This window comes from Apus apus, chromosome 15 (assembly GCF_020740795.1).
Source record: "Apus apus isolate bApuApu2 chromosome 15, bApuApu2.pri.cur, whole genome shotgun sequence".
NCBI lineage: Eukaryota > Metazoa > Chordata > Aves > Apodiformes > Apodidae > Apus > Apus apus.
Window position 1 is genome coordinate 10960258 of NC_067296.1, and position 20243 is coordinate 10980500.

At 38.3% G+C, this 20243-nt stretch overlaps 1 protein-coding gene across 2 annotated transcripts in view; it reads left to right on the plus strand.

Annotated features, from left to right (window-relative positions):
• GNAS (GNAS complex locus) overlaps nucleotides 1-20243 on the plus strand; it is a 144005-nt gene that overhangs the window by 112684 nt on the left and 11078 nt on the right. For both annotated transcript variants that reach the window (XM_051633053.1, XM_051633054.1), the window contains exon 6: nucleotides 20013-20067. In XM_051633053.1, coding sequence (XP_051489013.1) covers nucleotides 20013-20067 — 55 coding nt within the window. The remainder of the gene's footprint in view (nucleotides 1-20012; nucleotides 20068-20243) is intronic.

A 20243-nucleotide genomic window follows, 5' to 3' on the forward strand; every position in this document is an offset into this window, starting at 1 on the left:
TTTCTTTCCGTAACAAGTTCACCCGCACAGAATTTGTTCAGGTTAGGCACATGCTTGCTCAAGAGGATTTCTGAAAACTTAGCATGAATGTTAATATTTTATTTAAATTATCCATAAATTAGTACTCTGTGATTATAAGTAGATAGCCACATGATTGGATCAACAGATTGCTGTTTTCCTCTGACAGATAAATTTCATTTTGAATGGCAAAAGCACATAAAGACAGTATTCTGAAGGCAGAACTAAGCAACAAGCGTATTGATACTTTAGTTAGCTAGTTAAGAATACTATGTTGAGTCCAGCTGGTAGTTTGCTCAGGATGTATCTTTCAAGTAATATTTTACTTTAGTAGTCTGCTTTAAAACCAAATTGATGTTATCAAATAAAGTGAATATATGAGTAACTACTACTTTCAGTAGTTCAGAAATCTGCAGAGTTGTTCTGTAGACCAATTTCTTGACGGTTTGTTTATGTAAGAGAAAAAGTAAGAGAATTGACAGAGCTACGTGACTACGAAAGCTCAAGATTCTTTGGCTTGCCTTCACTGTACATTGTTCTTGCAGATGATACTGCCCTTTTTTTTCTCTATTTTCTTATTCTCACTAAGCAAAGAATATAATTTTTTCCGGTATGGAAAGTGCAACAAATTCACCCTAAAAATAACTGTTTGCTGCAGGTGAAGCTTCTCCTTTAATCTCAGTTCTTAAAAAAACACACATACTTCGAGTAAATTTGAATCGGTGAAACAGTAGATTATTGTGTACACAGTAATCCTTGAATCCTCTGTTTTTGTGAAGGCAGGTAGCAGTCAGTCTGTGTTACAGTGAATTACTTAGGATGAAGAGTTAAAATAAGAGGAGGACTTGTATTTATGTAAACTCTTGAAGGTTCTCATGTACTTAGAGTGTACTAGACTCTTGTATTGAAGTTTTACACATTAATTTAAAAAATATGCTCAGTTTTTCTGTAGAAGGCCCGTAACGTTATTAAAAAGCAGAGCAAGCAACATCTTGAATTGTTAGTATTGGAGTTAATGGTATAGTGGTCTTGGATTACTGTTGTGTAAAAACATAGCTGTCAAGTTTGGAGAATCAATCAAAGTGATTGTTAAAACTCGTATTAGTTCCTGAGAATTAATTTTCACTCACCCTTTCCTCTCATGCTTATTTCAAATAGAAAAAGCCCTGAATGAGGTTTGTTTTAAAGCTCTGATTAGAACAAACAATTCAAGATTATACAGAAAGAACAAAAGACTTCCATAGGGGCTGGAGCTGCCCTCACTGGAAATCCCTCCCACAGGAGGATGATCTGCAGGCACTGAACAGAGGGCAAGCTCTAAATCAGTGCTGGAAGAAGTGAGAGAATGTGGTGTTGATTGCACCATTTTTGCATCACCTGTGCAATGGCCAGGCTGGCATTGCCTGGATGGATTTGGTGGTGGGAGTGCTGGGATGTCTGATGGGGGTGCAGTGCTGGGCTGGAGGAATGCGTGCAGGAGGGACCCCTTAGGTCTGGCTGCTGCTGGGGAAGCCACAGTAAATGCTGCTCTAGCAGGAAAAGGCTTGCTGGAATAGTGTGTTCTGGTAGCAGCACATGCGGAGCAGGTGTGACCAGTATTTTTAGGGTTTTGCAGTTTACTTGCCTTGGTGAGTGCGTAGTTGCTGGAAGTTTTTTGCCTGACCTTGGGATCTGCTGTTTCTGATGTTTGCCATGAGCAAACATGACAGCTTTTGGAGCATGGGTTGTTGGTTGTTTTTTTTTAATGAGAGTTCTTCTTGCTCATGCTGTATTGCTGCAGAAAAGGAACATTTTGAGATTAGAGAATGACAATTAGAATACTTTTCTCAAAGTAAGACTTGAAAAGATATTATAAAACTTGATTAAAGACTTGCTTTAAAGAAGGAATTCAAAGCAAGAGTGTACTGAAAGGTAGGAGGCAACAGAAAATTTCTGATACAAAGATGAAATGAGGCCAGTACGTTTGCTGGTACAATGTGAGAGTGCCAGCTTCGATTCCCAATTATTCTCGGGGCTGAAACACTGCGAATGCATCACTGCCAGTCCCAGGGAGAGGGAGCACTCGATGCCGTTGACTTGGCACATTCTCTCCCTCCTTATCCTCTTCTGTGAACTCCGGTTTGATGATACACTGAAGCTTTTCTTTCACACGGGACTTAAATGCAATTTTATTTTTATTCTTTTTTTGTCTATTTGCTTGCCTGCATTCACAGGTGTTGCTGAATTTATTATTTTTGAGAGACCCCTGACAAAGATGTCTGCAGTACATTTGGTATACATTTACCAGCAGGCTCAAAAGTTTATTGAGACCATGTGTTTGCATGCAGAGAACATGGTCATAAAATCCTTACTTCAGGAGAGGGAGGCTGAAAATTAAAAAATAGTTAAAGCTTGTAGTAGGTGAACAAGTTTATCAAAATGAAGCTGAACCTAAGTATTTTTTAATTATTATTTTTTTTATAGTATGTGACTAAGTCCAAACTAAACTGAAAGAAATTGCTAGCTCATTTTACATGTGATTAAGAATAATGTAGGCAGGATGTCACTGGTAGGTTCAGTGATTTGAAATACCATTTTTTAACTGATTACTCTCTAGTATATTATACATTGATTTTGTAGCTGAAATGTGTTAAAATCAGTTGTTAAATATGCTTCTGTGTTAACTGTATTTGTATTGTGGTACACTAATTTAAGTCTCTGAGAAGGATATCCACCAATAAAGCTAAATTGCAACATTTTTATTAAGCCAGTGAGGGGTTTCAGTGTCTGAATGGTAGTTTGCACTTGAACCGTGTTGGCTGTCCAGTAAATTTTCTGTGAAGGCTGTGAAGTGCCTTGGGTACTCTGCAAGGTTCCCCTTCCCCTAAAGGACTTAAGTAAACTGCAGCAGGAGTCAAAGCTGGTGAGGGCTATTTTTAGCAAGGCTGCTGCAGCTGGGGGAGGGCAGGAGCCTGGGACCCTGCAGGAGGGTCTGCCCTCGGAGCCGCTGCTGGTGGGAGGTGCATCCAGCCCAGGGGGCTGAGTAGGGAGTGCTGTGTGATCTTTGCTGAGAGCTTTGTTTCCTTGCAATCAAAAACCAAAGTCAAACAGCTTCAGCCTAAGTAATGTTTATAACAATAGCAATATATATGCAACATTCCCACAAATTGTGTTAATGTGCCATTTCTGTTCATATATTGCCAGTGTTGGTAAGACTTGCAAAAAGACAGTGTTTGGAGCACGCTGTCCATCACTTCTGTCTGTTGGATTTTAATTACTCATTTATGGTGCTGTAAAATCAGGGACTGTTAGGCATCTTGAAGCTTCATATCTGGCAAGGCAATCTTCTTACATAGCTTCATAAAGAGTCTGGCTGTTCTCTGGATATTCGTTCATCAAATTGACTCTCAGGAGTAAACCAATCCTGCTGAAGTCTACTGGTTGTTATTTTTTTTTTAGTCTTTACATTATCTGTGACTATCAATATGTGTGTCATGAAGAACAGGTTTTGCACTTAATGTGTACAGTGTCAGTTCTTTTCTTGGTTCAGCCAAGTTTTCTGCAAAAACCCTTGGCTGATTTTGGATAGTATGAGGTTTTAAATTAAATCAAATGGGTAAGGGTATTATTGTTCAATCTTTCATGGTACTAATGCCAGGAAGTATTGCAATGTCATGAATAATCTTGATACAATGAAGTGGTTTTGTAGAAGAGGTGAGAGGGTAAATTTGAGGATCTTCTCTTGTCTTACCAGGATAGACGATACATTCCCCAAATAGACATTCCAGGCACGGGTCCTGCACACATTAAAATGTAGATACCAGTATGTTATCTGTGTGTTTCCAATATTAACTCTAATTCTCTACTCCTGTTGTCAAACACTTATTTCAAAAACAAGATGCACATTACGTATGAAGTGTGGAATAGCCTTAGATGAGGTTACAAGTATAACATATACTCGTTGTCACAGTGTTATCACAGGAGCCAGTAATTAAAATGTCTAGTTTTAAAGAGCTATTTTGAGAAGTATCAGATTATAACTCACTTTATTTTGATTTATGTGGCTTGTTCAGTAAGTGTGCAAGTATCGATATGCTCCATATTGTGTGTGCCTCTGTGGTCTTTCAGAGCTCTTTGCTAGGTAAGATTCCTGACCCTTCACCACGGCCCCTGGAGTACTTCACTGTCCACCTCTCCTCCACGGAGCTGAACTACCTAAGATCCAACAAAAACAGGGCAGGGCAGGACTGGACAGGTCAAAGCAGAACTGCTTTCATGAAACTGAAAAAAAAACAACCAAAAGCAACCAACCAAACCCTGAGCCTGGACCTCAACCAGTGTTTAGGATCAGAAAGGTGTTGAGCCTTTTCCCAGTTTCAATCTGATAGGAGCCAAGCCTTATCAGATGCTTGAGAAGCTGTAGCTCCACTGCTGTTTAATTGCTTCTTGTTTTGAAAGATAATTAGGAACTTTATTTAAAAATAGTAACTTTAGTGTTCAGTTCATTAAATTTGTCACCAAGAGATTTTCATTAGACTCCCAGCTGTTTTCTTCTTGGAATTGTGAACTAAAAATAGGTAGGATTTCTACTGTTCAGTGCAGAGGCTGGTGCCTCCATTTCAGCTCTGAGTTTCCCTAATGATGTGAAATGTGTTTGTTTCCCTCAGAGCTTTATTCTGGGCTGTATTTAAGAAGGTCCTGCTAATTATGCCAAAATTGTGCACTGTGGTTTTCTGATAAAGTCGCGTGGCTGTAAAGAGTATGAAACCGATTTCCCTCAAGACAGGTCTTAAAAATGAAAGATTTGTGCCACACCCATAACGTTTTTACTTTTTCATCAATCTGTAAGAGATGTTTGTAATAACAAATAAAACCAAGCAAACACTAATGAGCACAGGTTTGTTACTGTTATTATGAGGGGTGCAATTTACCCTCTTCAGTTCTCATGAGCAATCCCTTTGTTGTGCACAATTGAAATCGCAATGTAGATTGTGAGATAAAGTGACACTTACCATGTTCATATTTTGGAAACAAAACTCCATAATTACCAGAATCTGTACAGGCATATGCTGCTTTTATACATACGTGGATTACAGGGCGAGTTGGGTTGTAATATCCGCATTTAAGTAGTGTATCTTTTAAATTCTGAACTGTTTCACATGTATTCCTAACAAAACATAATGGATTAATACTGGACATGCAGAAAACTGAAACAGATTATTACTCTACAGAGTTAGACACATACATGTGTATGTAAGGGTATGACAGTTTCCCTGCATACTTCCTTAGAAATCAGTAGTAAATTAGAGAGGGTGCATTCTTCTGTTGTGATAAGATTTTATTTTTTTTCTTCTTTGGGATACCTTTTAACTGTAACTCCACTAAATAACTGCAGCTTATATTGATAAAAAGTAATGCAGGTAACAGGAAGAGGTTCTGCTACAGAGCAGTGTGGGGCTTGGGTGGTTGTATTTTTTCCTTTTTGAAGGCTTGGTGTTCAGAGCCACAATTACGAAAGTCAGTGACCTGAATGTATAATGTATCAACCTTTATTTTTTTTTCTTTGGCATTCTGTTATCTTCAAGCAAAGAAACAGAAAATCATAAGTTGTGTTAATAAAACATTAGTCCCTCAAATGGAAGTTGGTTCATTCAAAGGAGATAATTTTTCTTTATTAAAAATGAAGGCTATGCTTATCTGCACAAGTATTCCAGTGATGTTCCCTTAAAAACCTGTATTTAGATGCAGTGTATAATTCTGGCATGGCTGATTAGTGTCTCGGATCTTTTTTAGTTTTCTCATCTCCTGGTTGGCAGTCTCTTCCTTGGACTTGCTGTGCATGTGTCTTTATACAAAGAAGATAACTGTGGTTTTACAAGCTGAAGCTTTAGGATCTAAATGTGGGTGGGATGGGGTGAGGGAAAAGTCCCATATTGAGAGCTCTGCACCTGTCACTAGTTTTGAGCATCACAGTCAATACAGGGTAACTAGTGTGTTCAAGATGCTGCAAAAATATCTTAGGCTGGAAAATGTAGAAGAAAACAGAGAATGGCTATATAAAGTAGTCACATATTAACTTCTGTGGAATATATCAACTGCTGTGCTCAGGCACCCTTTTTTGTGGTGAATCTAATAATTTGCTGCTGAGTAGAGGAAGTGGAGTTAAAACGCTGTGGTGTGATAAAAGCTGTTTCACATATGGTTATAATGCTTCTAGATTGGATGTGTAAGCACCTGGTATGGTGTAACTAATGTAAGAACACACCTCCTATTCATCAGAACCATTGAGCTTTCTCTCCAGACTTTCTCCCTATCTGACCCATCTGATCTGAGGCTCTTCCACCTGGCAGTCTTTGCTGCTGTTCTCAGTGTAAACCATGATCCGGAAGCTCTAATTATAGTAATGCAAGACAAATGGAAATCCTGGAATTGTCTTCAGCGCTCTTAAATGGCCTAGTCTCTAGCTACAGGTATCAGAGCAATAGGTGAGCCAGTCCAGGCTGCATTGGGTCACAATCATTCCACTCGAGCTGCTGCATGTCTCTGCCTCCTAGCAGGGCTTTGAACTGCACATTTATTACTAGATCCATGTGCTGTCAATGTCAGATGCTCACAAAGTTTTTAGACACATAGTTGAACCAAGGCTGCAACACAGAAGGGTGCTGTGCATCCTTTTGTCTTTCTTTGCAGTAGGACATTATGAGAGGGTTGCTGGGTTTATGTCTTTGTGCAAAATACTAGACTTGGATATTGAGCACAGTTTTATAAGGGGGGCCAAAGCCCCAGCTGGCTTCATAACCCTGCAACGTATGTTGATGTGGAAACATGCACTACAGTTGGGGAAAAAAAATACTTTCTTAGGCCCCCCTCTCATCTTTCCCACTGCACCAATTCTGCATGTGGTTTTTAGTGTCCATTTTAGTTCAGTAGTTCTTCTGAGACTATTTAAATGTTCCTTTCATGTAGAAGAGGAAATTTTTAATCTGTTAATAAATAATGTAAGTTTAGGGTTTCAGCCATTTAAAATGCAAACATGAGACACTGCCCTCTGCAGACAAAGAGATGGTCAAGATGTGTGTGTCCTCTTCTGAAATCTTACAGCTTTGTCATCCAGTGGAATTTGGAAATTTGCTGAAACTTGAACGCACACCTTGGGCTCTTAAGCTTGGCTTTCCTTTCCTTCAGATTCCCTGTTGTGATTGTGTGGGGGTAGGGAGTCCACCCACTATGGGTGCAAAAATGAGTTCTCAGTCGTTGGCCTCTAAGTAAAGTTGGCTGACAGGAAGGCCAGTGAAGATGCTGAGACTGCAAGGGCTGTGCTCGTGTGCCACCTGTAGTACCTCCTCTATCTTAATACTCTCGTGAGCATAAGGTTTCATTTCAAAATAGAGATACCTGTTCTACTGGTGAGGGCTTTTAAAGTTATAATGCTGAAATAATTATGTTCTGTGAATAATATATTTAGTATTTTGGTTGGGTAATTGCAACACTTCTATGTAACTGTAACAAATAGGGTCAATAACGCTGTTTTGAAAAAACTAATTCCACCTGAAGCAGCTGCTTTATCATGAAAGTCCTTCCCAAATTTCCCCTTGCCTCCTTTTTTCCGTGCACTCACCCAACAACTTTTTCTCACACATGCACGTCCCTCATCCACAAACATCTCTGCACACTTACTCCAGCCCTGTCTCAATTCCATGTTTTGCAGCACCTAACTGCTCGGCTGGGAGTCAGGGAACTGCCATGGGAAACCTCTCTGTGCCGACACCAGCAGACGTGACTCCTGCTGAGAGAGGAAACAGGCAGGGGTTGTGCCTTGTCAGGGTTTTTACTTTTCCTGTGCACACTTCATTCTAAATTCTCTGTTACTTTAATCTTAAAAGCACACAGTTCAGAAAAGTTGATGTTAAAAATACATTTTGTGAATGTTAAAATATGTTTTGCAAATAGAAAGTGTATCCTATTGTCTGTTATTTAGACATTTGAATGATTGAAGCTTTCAGTACTACTTTTAAGGTCTTCTGTAGCCAGTTTTCTGTTTTGAGAGATGAGATTTAAAAGAGTTCAAGTTTTTATAATTATTAAAATTCTGCTTCAGGATAAGTTTAGTTTTCAGGTCAGTGAGGGAGAAAGAGGAAAGGACAAAATTATATTATCTAAAAGATTCTAAAATGGCAAATCATGTCACTTGCTAGATTAGTGCTGTTTATGAGCCTTTGTAAAGCCATGGTATTCTGTGAAGTGTCCATTTAAAATGTAAGCTTAAAAGCATTAACCGTTTAAATGCTGTTTGGGAAAATATTCCATAGTCAATGAAGTTACCACAGGCAACATGTGAGTAAGCAAAGGTGGAGGGTCTATATTAGATTTTCTTTCTAAGAGTAATGAAAATTTAAGCAAAAAGTAAAACCATGAAACTGGTTAACTGACAGTTCTTTTTGTTTGATGTGTTAAATTTCTATGAGAGTAAAAGAAGGCTGCACTTATTCAGAAGCATGGCCACTCCCTGTGAACAGCTTTTCCACAAAAGTAGTATGTTCACCTTTATTGTTTGTCTTTGAATTCGGCTTCAAGCTTGATTTTGTACTCCTTTTATCTCCCCGAATGTAATGTGTGCCAGGGAGAGACAAGCTCTTAACTTTGACTTTTTCATGTTATTGTATGGCAAAAGAACACAGAAACAGATATTTGCAGGCAATGCTTTTCACAGTAGCCAAAGATTAATGTCACTGTACTGTTCAAAACTGACAGTATAGAGTTGCTGTTGTATCTCCCTATCACTTGCTTGTTTTAAAATGTATTTTTAATAGTATGTCTGGAATTAAAAGTTGATAATCAAATGTTTTAAAGAAAAAAGAGTAAGTTTATAATATAACTCAGGACCTAAGTCAGCAAAATTCCTGCACTGGATTTATTTTCTTGTGAACTGTTTCTCTGGATGCCTTTATACAAGGCTGTGTAAGTAAGACAGTGAAGCCCTCCCTGCCCCCCTGCTCAAAACCCAGCAGTGGTTTGTCCTCCCATTGTTTTGGGCTCATCTGGGGCCCGATTCCTTCCCTGAGCTGTCACTGCTTCCCTAGTTCCTGCGGAAACTCAGTCCTGGGATCAAAATTCCTTTTCTGTCACGTGAGATCACATCAGCTCTGCCTGCTTCTGTCTCTAAAATTTCTGTTAAAAATGAAGTTCCCTGTTTTTCAGGTAGCAGTTGAGATGTGCCTGGTTCTGCGTTCTCAGTGTTTGGGGTTCAGGTGATAGGAGTCACACACACAAGCTGAAAACATGGGAACTGCCTTTAATTTGCCTGTTTTTGCAGATAGCTGTTTCTTCAAAGTATATAAACTAGTATCAAATATTAGTTTATTCTGTTATCACCTGAAAGGCATGATGCAAATACCAATCAGTAATGCTTATAAAGCATGTTGTGCCTGTCAGATAATATTATTTTATTCCTACTTAAGATGTAGCCCTTTGGTTGTCCTATTATTATTTATTTTTTTACTTCCTGGCTGTTTTTTGGTCCCAGTCACTGAGGGAGTACACTTTTATTCACATTTTAAATTATTAGCATAGTTTTTATTTTATTTATTAGTGATGCCACTAATTTTGTCAGAATAATGCAATTTTTAAGTGGTATGTGTGTGATGGTGTTTATCAACTGAGAGCATTCCACTGATTTGATGGCACTGGAGGGAGCTAAAGACCATGAGGATAAGTTTCATATAAATACCTTGTTTAAACACAATGAAGGGTTATGCCATTAGGTTCACCTGTTTTAATTGCTCAGAACAGCCTGTGGTAGGGGACAGATACTTGCAAAATACACAGGTTGTTGCCATATTAAAAAATACATTAAATTCAAGCAAGCATCCATTTGCTGATTTGAACTCAAAAGGTATTGGGGGATTTTCCAACAAATTTTTATTCTGTAGAGGCACTCTTAAAATTCTATTAAAAAATATTCATATTGATTTTTGCCTGAATGACTTAGCAGTCTCCTTAGTTGAAGTTAGCAGAAGATACTCTTAAACCTGTCTAAGATCTCTAGTGCACCTGATTAATTTAAATAGACTTTGAAAAATTACTAAATTTAAAAATTCTCTGCAAGTTCAGCCCACACAGAGCACAGATGTGATGCAATTTTGTTTATTTCTTCTGCTACATATAAAGTCACTTGTAATTAAGAACCACTTACAACAGAAACCTTGTTTGCATATATAGACCTTTTTCTTCTTTCCAGAAAAAAGGAACAACAGAAAATATATTAAGAATATGGATGTTTAAGGAGGGGTGGGGTGGGAGAGGAAGTCACTTCTCATCAGCTATACTTGTTCTCGCTAGTTCATGTTGGTGGCTTTACAGATAATTAGGACCACGGAAACAGTTTGTTCCTTACTTACAGTTAGGTATTAAGCTTCAGTTTTTCATTCCATGTGCAAGATTTAAAAATGTAGTCTTTAGAGTGCAGAACTCTTGCTGAAATACCTGAAAAAGATACCAAAACCGATGGAATACCTAGGAGTTTGATTCTTCACATTGACAGTCTTTGAGAGTCACAGGACGTTAAGAACATTTTAAATGGCAGGAAAAGGAGACATTGATGCAGGTCGGGCACAGAACACCCGCTCCTGTTCACCGTGCCCAATTCCCACCCACCTGTCCAGGGTTTGATTTCCCTGGCTGATACTTTGATTTCTGATTACTTGTTTAAATTTTTATTTATTTATTTATTTTAAACACCAATTCATTAATAAGGATAAGTAAAAATTAAGGCAGGCAAACAAAATTGTTCCAAAGTGTAGAGAAGATACAACATCCTATATGTAAAGCAATAGATTTGATAGTGTTTTTCAAGAGACAGGAACCTTGGTTAGATCCAAGTCTCTGGTGGTTTTGGCCCACCAAAATTCAGGAAGAAAAGTTGGAGAAGAGAGGCAGAAAGCCAAGTGAAGTGAGAGATTTTTTACATGTATATTTTGATTGCTTCTCTTTCTCCCATGTTTTTTGTCTTCTTTTGCAGTCTACTTAAAAAAAAAAAAAGAAAAAAAAAAAAGAAAGAAAAAAGAAAGAAAAAAGTTACTAGGGCGTGCGCCATGTTCCTCCCCACTCACTGTGTTCTTTCCCTGGGCTTACCCTGGAGGCAGATCATGACATAGTTACCTCATCCATACCGTTACCTTTAATTTCTGTACCCAACCTTGGCCTTGGACCAGCTTGTGTTCCTTCTTGGCTTGGCAAAGTAATTTTCTGGGGTGGGGTGAGGGGCTGTTCTGGAGTTACTTGACATATACAGGCTTGTATTTGCAGAGGGAGCCTCGGAGGCACGTAGTAGTGAGTTCTTTTTTAATCGGTCTGGTTTGCTAGTTGTGAGACTGTAGAAATACCTTTGTACAAGTTCGCAAAGTAGGAGTGAAGGCAGCTGCAGTAGCCTCAAGTGTTAGGGGTTTGTGTCTGTTATCAGAGGGGAAAGCTGGGTGGGACAGGGTTCATTTGGAAACCAGTAATCAGGTACAGTCCCAGGCAGATGGCTGTAATGCTTGGGATAAGTGTCTCCCTGGTCAGTGGGAAGAGTGAAGGAGCACAAATGATATTCTTGGGGGAGACATCCCTACAAAGCCATTGCTGGAGAAGAGGGGATCCATAAGCAGCATCAGGTCAAGGGGAAGAGCTGGTAGCAGAGGGGATCTGGCAGGCATCCTGGGTGTGCTGTGGAGGCCCTTCCAACAAAGGGCTTGGAGTACTGGCCAGGTTGGGGTTACCTTGTAGTGTTTTCTCTCTGCCTCTCATTTTTCTCCCAGACAAAACTGGAAAGTTTGTTTGTTGTATGAGCCAGAAAGGGCTATCTCGTAATAATTTATGAATTGCTCTCTTAAGGAAGAAAAAAAATATATACATCATTCTTTTTTATATAATGTAAATCAAAACTTGCAGTTGATTATAGACTCTTAAACTAACTTGGAATATTGTTATAAAAGCAAATACATTCTGAATTTCACTGCATTGCATTCTGTACATTTTACAAAACACTTCTGTGAAAATTGTTTTCTGAAACATACCTTGTTCTGATGGCAAATGAGCAAAGTGGATGTGGTAAAAGGAAGGGGAGGGAGGTTTACATACGGCTTTAAGCCTGGATGGAAGTTACTCTACAATTTTTAGAAATGAAAATATCCATGTAGGGACCTAAAGGAATCCTGTGGGCTGATGGTGCAGTTTGTGTGGAGCACTTGCATGGTGCCTTTATGGCATACGGAAGTTATTTTACTGTGGCTTAAATGCTTGCTATAGTTGCAGGTTTTTGAGGACCAGCTGTAGTCTCTATTGTTTTTTGATAGAGCAACTAAGATTTGATATTTCAGGAGTGGTGTTTTATCACACTGACTGCTATTTCCAGTGTCTGGGAAATAGCAAAGTCTTACAACTTCAGTTTGATTCCTGAACTGTTGCTTTCATACACTGTAGAAATCCTGATTATACAAATGTCTTCTGTGGGGTAATATTGACAAATATACTGAATAACATTTTTGACATAACATTCTGTTCCCACACAGATAATTTGGATGTAATTGAATGGGTTGATCAAGAGTCTGTGCTAAAAATATGACATTTTCTCACCCACTAAGTGAAAGAAAATGCTTGCTCAAAAGGCGGTTTTGTCAGGCAGAGCCGTTGGGAAGTGGGCTGGGTTATGCTGTGACTACTGATGCAGCCTGCCACCTCTGCAGGCATGGCTCAGGTCTGGCCTGAGCTGCAGACAGAGGGGTTTGTCACGTCAGTGCAGTCCATGGCCATAGTTCTGTCCCTGGTGAGGGTCCAAAATGAGCGTGTTGAGGAGAGCAGCATTTGCTGCAGCCTGGCAGGGGCTCTGGGGGTCTCATCTCATACCAGGCTGGTGGAGCCTCCGAGCAGCCTGGGAATGATTTTAAGTGAGCTAAGCGCTCCAGCCCCTGCAGGATCCTGTCCAGTACGCCTGTCAGACTCACAGGAGCGCTTAAATACACTTGAACCAAAAATGTGCAGAAATGGTTAGGGGGGGGAGGTTTTGAAGATCCCTCTCTCTTTTCCTCTGTTCTCCCTTATTTTAATGATCTCCTGGGCAAAAGGCTGCATTGTTACAGTTTCAAAAGCAGTATGGTTTTGCTGCAAACTAGAGGAAAAGAAACAAAAATAGGCCTTCAAGAAAGACTGACTGTTTAATATGCAATAAAGTAACTTTTATACTTCTCCCAATCTCCTATCAAATAAATCTCGTGCTAACAAGCAATCAAAACTGTTTCTCTCCCACCGCTCCACACAATCCGAGCCACTTTGTACCTTTCCAGCCTTTGAAACTGCCTGTGCCTATTTTTATTTGTCAGGCTGGGGCTGGGCTGGCCCCATTCCAGATGTGTCTCACAAGATTTGGTGCTGATGAGCTATTTATAGCACTGTGGTTCCATTGTCATGGCAACTGTGCTAGAGGCCAAGGCGGCTGGGAGCTATTTCTGGACTTGTGCTGTAATGTAAAACTGATTGGGAAAGTTAGTGCATCCTCTAAGCCAGACTAACTTTAGACAGGCAGAGAAAAAAAAAAAGACAACTACAACCTCTTTAAATTTTCTTTTTCTCCTACCTTTTCCCCATGTCTTTTTTTGATCTCTAGTAGGTTTTGAAGGAATGGTTTGCCTTCTGCTGGATTTGTCTAAAATTCATTCATGCCTCCCGGCAGATTACACTTTTTTAATTATGCAGTTTAGAAAGCCAGTGTGTGACCAAGCATGTTTTTAGGGCACAGTTTGTATTTCATGGCAACACAAAAGCAATGGGGCTTTGCTGGCAGGTCAGTGGGGTATGTTTAGGGGTTTCTGCAATAGTTGCAGTTCTTTATACATCGCAGTTTTAATATTCTATTTTTTGTGTGTGCTTCATGTTCTCCACACCATATAAGGAACTGTAACCTTGATTACCACAAGATGATTCCAAATATATGGAGTCATACTTTTCAGCTTTCTCATTATTTGCTTCAAAATTAGACCCATGGTGCCCCTCCGCCTCCAAGCGGCTGGAATGCTGTGAGGTTCTGCTGTAATTACAGCTGGGGCCGCTCTCACAATCACTTTTCTGGTATATGTATGTATTGATATTATCTATAATTAAATTCTGAGCTTTAGACTGGCTTTAAATCTTTTTATATGGCTTTCTACTTTGATAAGGAAATCATAAAAACCGTTTGACTTGAAATTGGAAATACGAAAAATATTTATGACTTCTTGGGAAAGTGTTCTGAAGAGTTGTCTTTTGGTTTACTTCTGGTCAGGTCTTACACTACGTTTTCATTTCCAGATAATTTCCAATGTAAATCTGGTTTTAAATGGAGTCCTTATGTCTGAGAACTGACATGCAGAATTTTGTTACAGGAATGTTTTGTGCGAGATGTTTTTACATGCAGTATCGTGCTCTTGTAATATATGTAATTTCTTACAGTGCTGTCCCTGTGTCACTGTCTCCCAAGGGTTTTTTTTTTCTCTTCCTTTGTGAAATAATTAAAGTAATTGCAAAGGTTTTGATGGAATTATTTTTCTTTCCCCCTAGTTTTGTTTAGGGGGGAGAAAAGGGCTGTGCCTTTCTGAAAATATTTAATTGCTCATGTTTGTGGCATGTCTTCTGTGACCACCTTAACAGTAAATACTCCACCTTTACAAGTCATAGAAAATATTGGTATATGTTTAAAAACAAAACAAGAGTCTATTAATGTTCCAATTTTAAGTTTAACTTCACTTTGAGGAAAAATATGATAGGTTTGGTTTCATATACTGTCCCTGTTTGCAGAATACCACAAATACTAGCAGGTTGAATATTCACTTATTTTATTTGCATCTTTCCTGTAACTTTGCCTGCTTTTCTGCTTCTCTTACAAAATAAACTATTCTCTGAAATGTAAAAATCTTTATCACCAGTATAAGGAATAGAATTTCCCCCTCTCAGTATCCTGTTGGCTCCCAAGAACAGCAGAAATGGGCAGACTTGAGGGCCAGTCGATATGAAATAAGCCCTGTGCCTTGGAGTTACTTTCAGGGTTGGTCTGATTGCGAAGCCACAGTTCTAACAGTGGAGAAGACCTGGGTTTTCAGGGTTTGAAAAACGCTCCTGTATTAACATTACAGTGTTAAAGTTACAGTGCAGGCATCACACATTTCTCAGTTTGAAAACCCTTTTGAGAGAGTGTTATATGTTTGTACAAACCCTGTGACTCTGGCCTCAGCATAGACAAAATAGCTAATTTATAAAATAGAATAGTTAACTGTTCAGTTTTTAGAAAGCTGTTGCTGCATAGCACAAAGGATTATGGCAAGGACTAAAAAGGGAGTAAAGCATGATCTGTTCTGAGAAATAAAAATACACTTGTTTATAAACACTATTAATGTTGAGTTAAATTTCAGCTTAAAACTATTTTAGGGAGTTTTGAGTTAGTTTTGTAGTCCTGGGAGAGAATAAATAAATAAATAAATCTGCTGGGCATTCTCACAGTTTGGTCTTTATGAAGATCAGTAAACAAATACTAATTTCTTTTTGGACATATAAACCTGAATTGTAACAGGTGATCAGGGTAAATACAATATTAATTCTTAGTAAAATCTTGGTAATTCGTAGTAATATTCTGGTTAATTCTTAGTAGTATCTTGATAAAAATACATTTCTCAGAGGAAATAAAAATTCTATTTCCACTGACTCAAGGGGCTCTGGGCAATTAACTGCTCCCTGTGTGCCTACTTTTAAAATAGGGTTAACGTGAGGTGTGCGTTTCAGGATTTGGTGGTGGAGGCAGGAAGTGCAGCATGAATGGAGGCAGGCAGGAGTTGTGAGTGTGATTTACTGCCTTTAAAATACCTCGAGGCTTTCAGAGGCAAGAAACTTCACAAATACAGAGTTCCAGTACTACTGTTGAGAGTTGAAAGTTACAAACAAACGTTGTCTTTAGTTGAGATGGAAATTTTGAATTCTTGGTTTGCAGTGTGTTACTACAGTAAAGACAAGATCTTACAAAGAGAGACAATTTGTGTACAAATTCAGGTTATGACTTGACAAAAAAAAGTCTGATGGAAATTAAGCTCTTCAAATATAGATGTGTTGTCAGTTTAAAGAGACCTTTCTCTTGTTTTTTAGATTGAAAACAAAAGCTCTTCACAAAGCAAAAAAAAAATAATAATAATTGTCTGCCAACCATTTTGTCAGATCACAAAAGTAAAGTTTCAAGTTTGTCTTCATTGCAAAAGCTGTCAGGAAATGCTCAAGGAAAGGCAGTCTGATTTCTCCTACCCTGTTCTTCCCAAAATGAGGAAGTTCTGTTGTTTCTTGAGATGGAAGATGTAATGTGTTACATACCTTCTCAGTGGGGAAAAGTGAGTGCAGGCTGCAGCTCTGAGCCGGGCAGCAGCAGCGCTCAGTCAGGACAGTCCCCCACACGGGGACAGAACAACTCTCTCCGTAGGAAAGAACTCCAGAATAAATCAGTAACAGGAATATATCTTGATCTGAAAATTAGGCATGGTTTTGACATAACAGGCTTGTTAAAAGTTTGTAAAGAACTGGGGATGCGGGCATGACTGAATTACTGTGACCTGCAGAGCTAAGGAAAGGTTCTGTGTACCTCTCTGCATGAAGGCTGCCTCCTGAGTGCACGCCTTGAAGTTAAAGACATTTGAGTCTTCACAAAGAGCTGTTTAAAACATTTCATCTGTTTTTCCTTCCCCAAGCAGAAGAAAGGGACCAAAAAATAAAGCATGGATTTTTATTTCTTGATTGTTTTAAATTTTAATTACTACCTTCCATTTTAATATCTCGGATACATTTGCTTCTCTCTTAAGAGATACTTCTTCTCCAGTGTTCCTGACTACAAATGACCTAAAGTGTTTGTTTTGTTTGGGTTTTTTTTAACATGTCATAGCAGTGTTGATATTTTATAACACGGGCAAAAGTGCTTTATACTAAGTGACAGAATTTTTTGCAGAGCAATAAATGATCCTGTTATTTAGTCATGTCCAGAATCTGGCCTGAAGTGAGAATTGGCAGCCATGCTGAATGAATGAATTGCTTTCTGGAAAATAACTTTCCCATATAATCTCTGGGAAAACTTTACAGAAGAAAAAAAAACTTACTTTTTAACTTGGTGCAAGACTTGCTCACAGTATAAAATTTGGTTTCATGGTTTGACAGTTTTATTTGAATTATTTCACCAAGGTCACTTTTCTTTCTCCCTGTAAAATTCATTGCTGACTTAGTAGATGGGCATATCTCCAGTGGACTTAGAACAGTCTATAAAAGAAATGAATTCAGCACACTAAGTAGTACTTGAAGTGGCCTCGTTTGTGTTTTGGGTAGAGCATAATAAGAATTAAAAATATAAATTAATTATGGTGAATTTGTTTGGAGGTTTTTTTTTTTTTAATTAGGCTTTGTTCTCATCTGACTTGATTATTAGTTTAACTTACTGGATAGATTATTTGGTCTTGACTAACATGGACTTAAAAGTCTCTAAACAGTGAATTGATCTTTTCTGAACTCTCACACTCCCAGTGTTGCTCCTTATTTTGGATGTATCAGACTAGATTGAATTTCTGCTACACTTTTCTCCTTACAGACATGTTTATTTTTCAGTTGAACAACTGAAGGAATAATCCTATTTCTTTATGTTTGAAAAAAAAATATCTAAAAATCAGACTTTTTTTTAAGCCTGTAGCCCTTTCTGAAGTAGCTAGAGCAGACTTTCATGAAAAGGCACATGCACAAGGAGGAAATCTTCATTTAACCTATTGCATTGTTGTGCTTTCCCTAAAATGCCTCTGGAAGCCAGGTAGGTTTTCTGGTAACTGTCACACAGTGAAAGACTTCCTTCTTGAACGAGTTTTGTTACGAGTATCAGATGTTACTGAATGTTAGAACTTGTTTGGGGGGGAAGGAGAAATGTTTATTCCATTCAGACTTGTTTTACCTGGCATGAATGTTGCTATTGGAATTCATCTCAAGTACAGTACTGCTGCTCCTATGTGGCTGATGTTTTTCAAGGAAATCGTAGGCCTAAAAATAGTCTGCATAAACAACAGTAAGAGGTTTGTACTTTCAGTTCCAGGTTTTAGCAATATCTTGTTGTTATTTTCTAATTGTCAGTTTCCAAAATCCATTAAGCTGATTAGCAGAGTGTTTAAAAACAAAACAAGAAACCCAAAACCAAAAATCCACCCCTTGTGAAACCTTGCATAAAATGTTATGCTTAGATAAATTCAGTACAGAAAGGCTGGGTCATTGTACTAAGCACCAGTATATCTTTAGGATCGTGTTATGTTCAGAACATTTTGAAGCATCATCCAGCTTGTAAAATTGCCACATGATTCTGAAACTGTGGTTTTAGGAGAGAAAATAATGTGGAAGCACTCATGCTAATTGGAATTCATGATTGTTGTGCCTATTTACTGTCCTCTGTATACTGAACAAAAAGCTTTACTTCTCTTCCCTTGGATTAAATAAAGAAATTACTTAACAGCCTGGAAAAGATGAGTTAAAAATCCAGCTTGCAAGTTGCAGTACACATAATCAATTTTATTCTTGTGTATCTATCTCCATGTCACCTTTCATGATGCAAATAGAACTTTGCGCTTTGTCTCATGTTTTTAGTAGCATGTTTACTGAGATAGGTTGTAATGTGTTTAAAATGGTGTAATTCAGACTAAACAAAAATTACTTTTTATTTGTCATTGAAATAAGATGCTAATCTAGTTCCTGGTGAAAAGGGCATTACACTGAAGCCACTGTTAAAGCATACAGTTTTTTTCCTCCCTTTCACTGCTCTCCATTAGGTGATTTAGAAAGCTGGGAAGCAGGGACCCTTGCTGAGTTTAATGCAGGCTTGGTTTCTGATTTGTGAATCTGGGACATGGCTACCTTTCCCTTTAAATTGTTGCCTGCAGCCATAGTTACTGCACTTTCAGCATACCTACCTAAGTGTGGGATTGGGGGGGAAAAACTTACCTTTATGATTTCTGCTTCATAAAGAATTAATGCGAAGGAATTTAAAATGACACTTACAATGTATTGGTTTTAATACTGTGGTTAGTCATAAATGTTACAGGTAAAGTTAACTGTAGCAGCATTTCTAAATCTCCTAGTAATACTCAAAAGGTGTCTGAGCACGGTGTAGCCCTGCTGCATAATTGGTGTTGGACAGTGGGGTTGGGGCTGCAAATAACATCACATCTGCATCCCAAAGCTGCTGGTTTGCTGCAAGTCTGGTCCTAACACCACAATAAAACAGAGTTAACAAACCGGTTACTTGAGATTTTTGCTCTTTGAGTTGAAGTGAAAGTTAATCAGGAGGTCACAGTTAATCGGTAAAAACATTTTAAGGACTCCAGGATATCCACTTTAGGTAATGCATAATGGACTTGAGTTAAATGTATCTTTTCATACCCATCTTGTCCACTACTTCTCCAGAAAGTATACTGAAATCTGGTACCAACAATTGGCAGAAAATCAATATTCCCTCTCACTTAACTGAACTTGTAATGAAATTAGTTTAGGGATTTGATTTATTAAAAGAATTATAGTGATGATAAATTAAAAAAAAAAACAACAAACATCCTACTTTCAAGGAAGATTACATGTAGGCAATATGGTTGAGTCATTGTTTTAGTGTTAGCAGCAGGAGATTATATTGTACCATTTATATGAATAAATTACCTAAATTAAACTACTTGTCTGTTTTTTTAACCGAGGGAGCAGAGTGGAAGGGAGTTGGAATGAGATTACCAGACCTGGTTAATAAAGCTGTGGGTTTGGCCCTCTGCTGGGTGGTGCGGGGAGATGCACGTTTTCAGTAATAAATAGCGCACACACGTTGAGCAATTAAAGTGTATTCAGCATTTTGTGAATATGAGTGCATTAAAATCTACCAACTCCTATCTGGGAACCTGTCAGTTAATAAAGCATTAGATACTTTGTCTGATATAGGAAGGAAAAGTTAATTATTATTTTTTTTCTCTCTCCAGTTTCCTAGACAAGATTGACATAGTCAAACAAAATGACTATACACCATCTGACCAGGTAAGGAAAGTCTCATTAAGAAATTACACAATTTCTCTGTCTCTTCTGGTTTTGAGGATAACTGTCATTAATTTTCCAATTGCCGTTTGTGGCTCTAATACAGCTATTACCATGTACTGTTTGTATCTAGTATTCCAGTAAAAATACTTTGTCATTTGGATTGAGTTTGTTTTTAC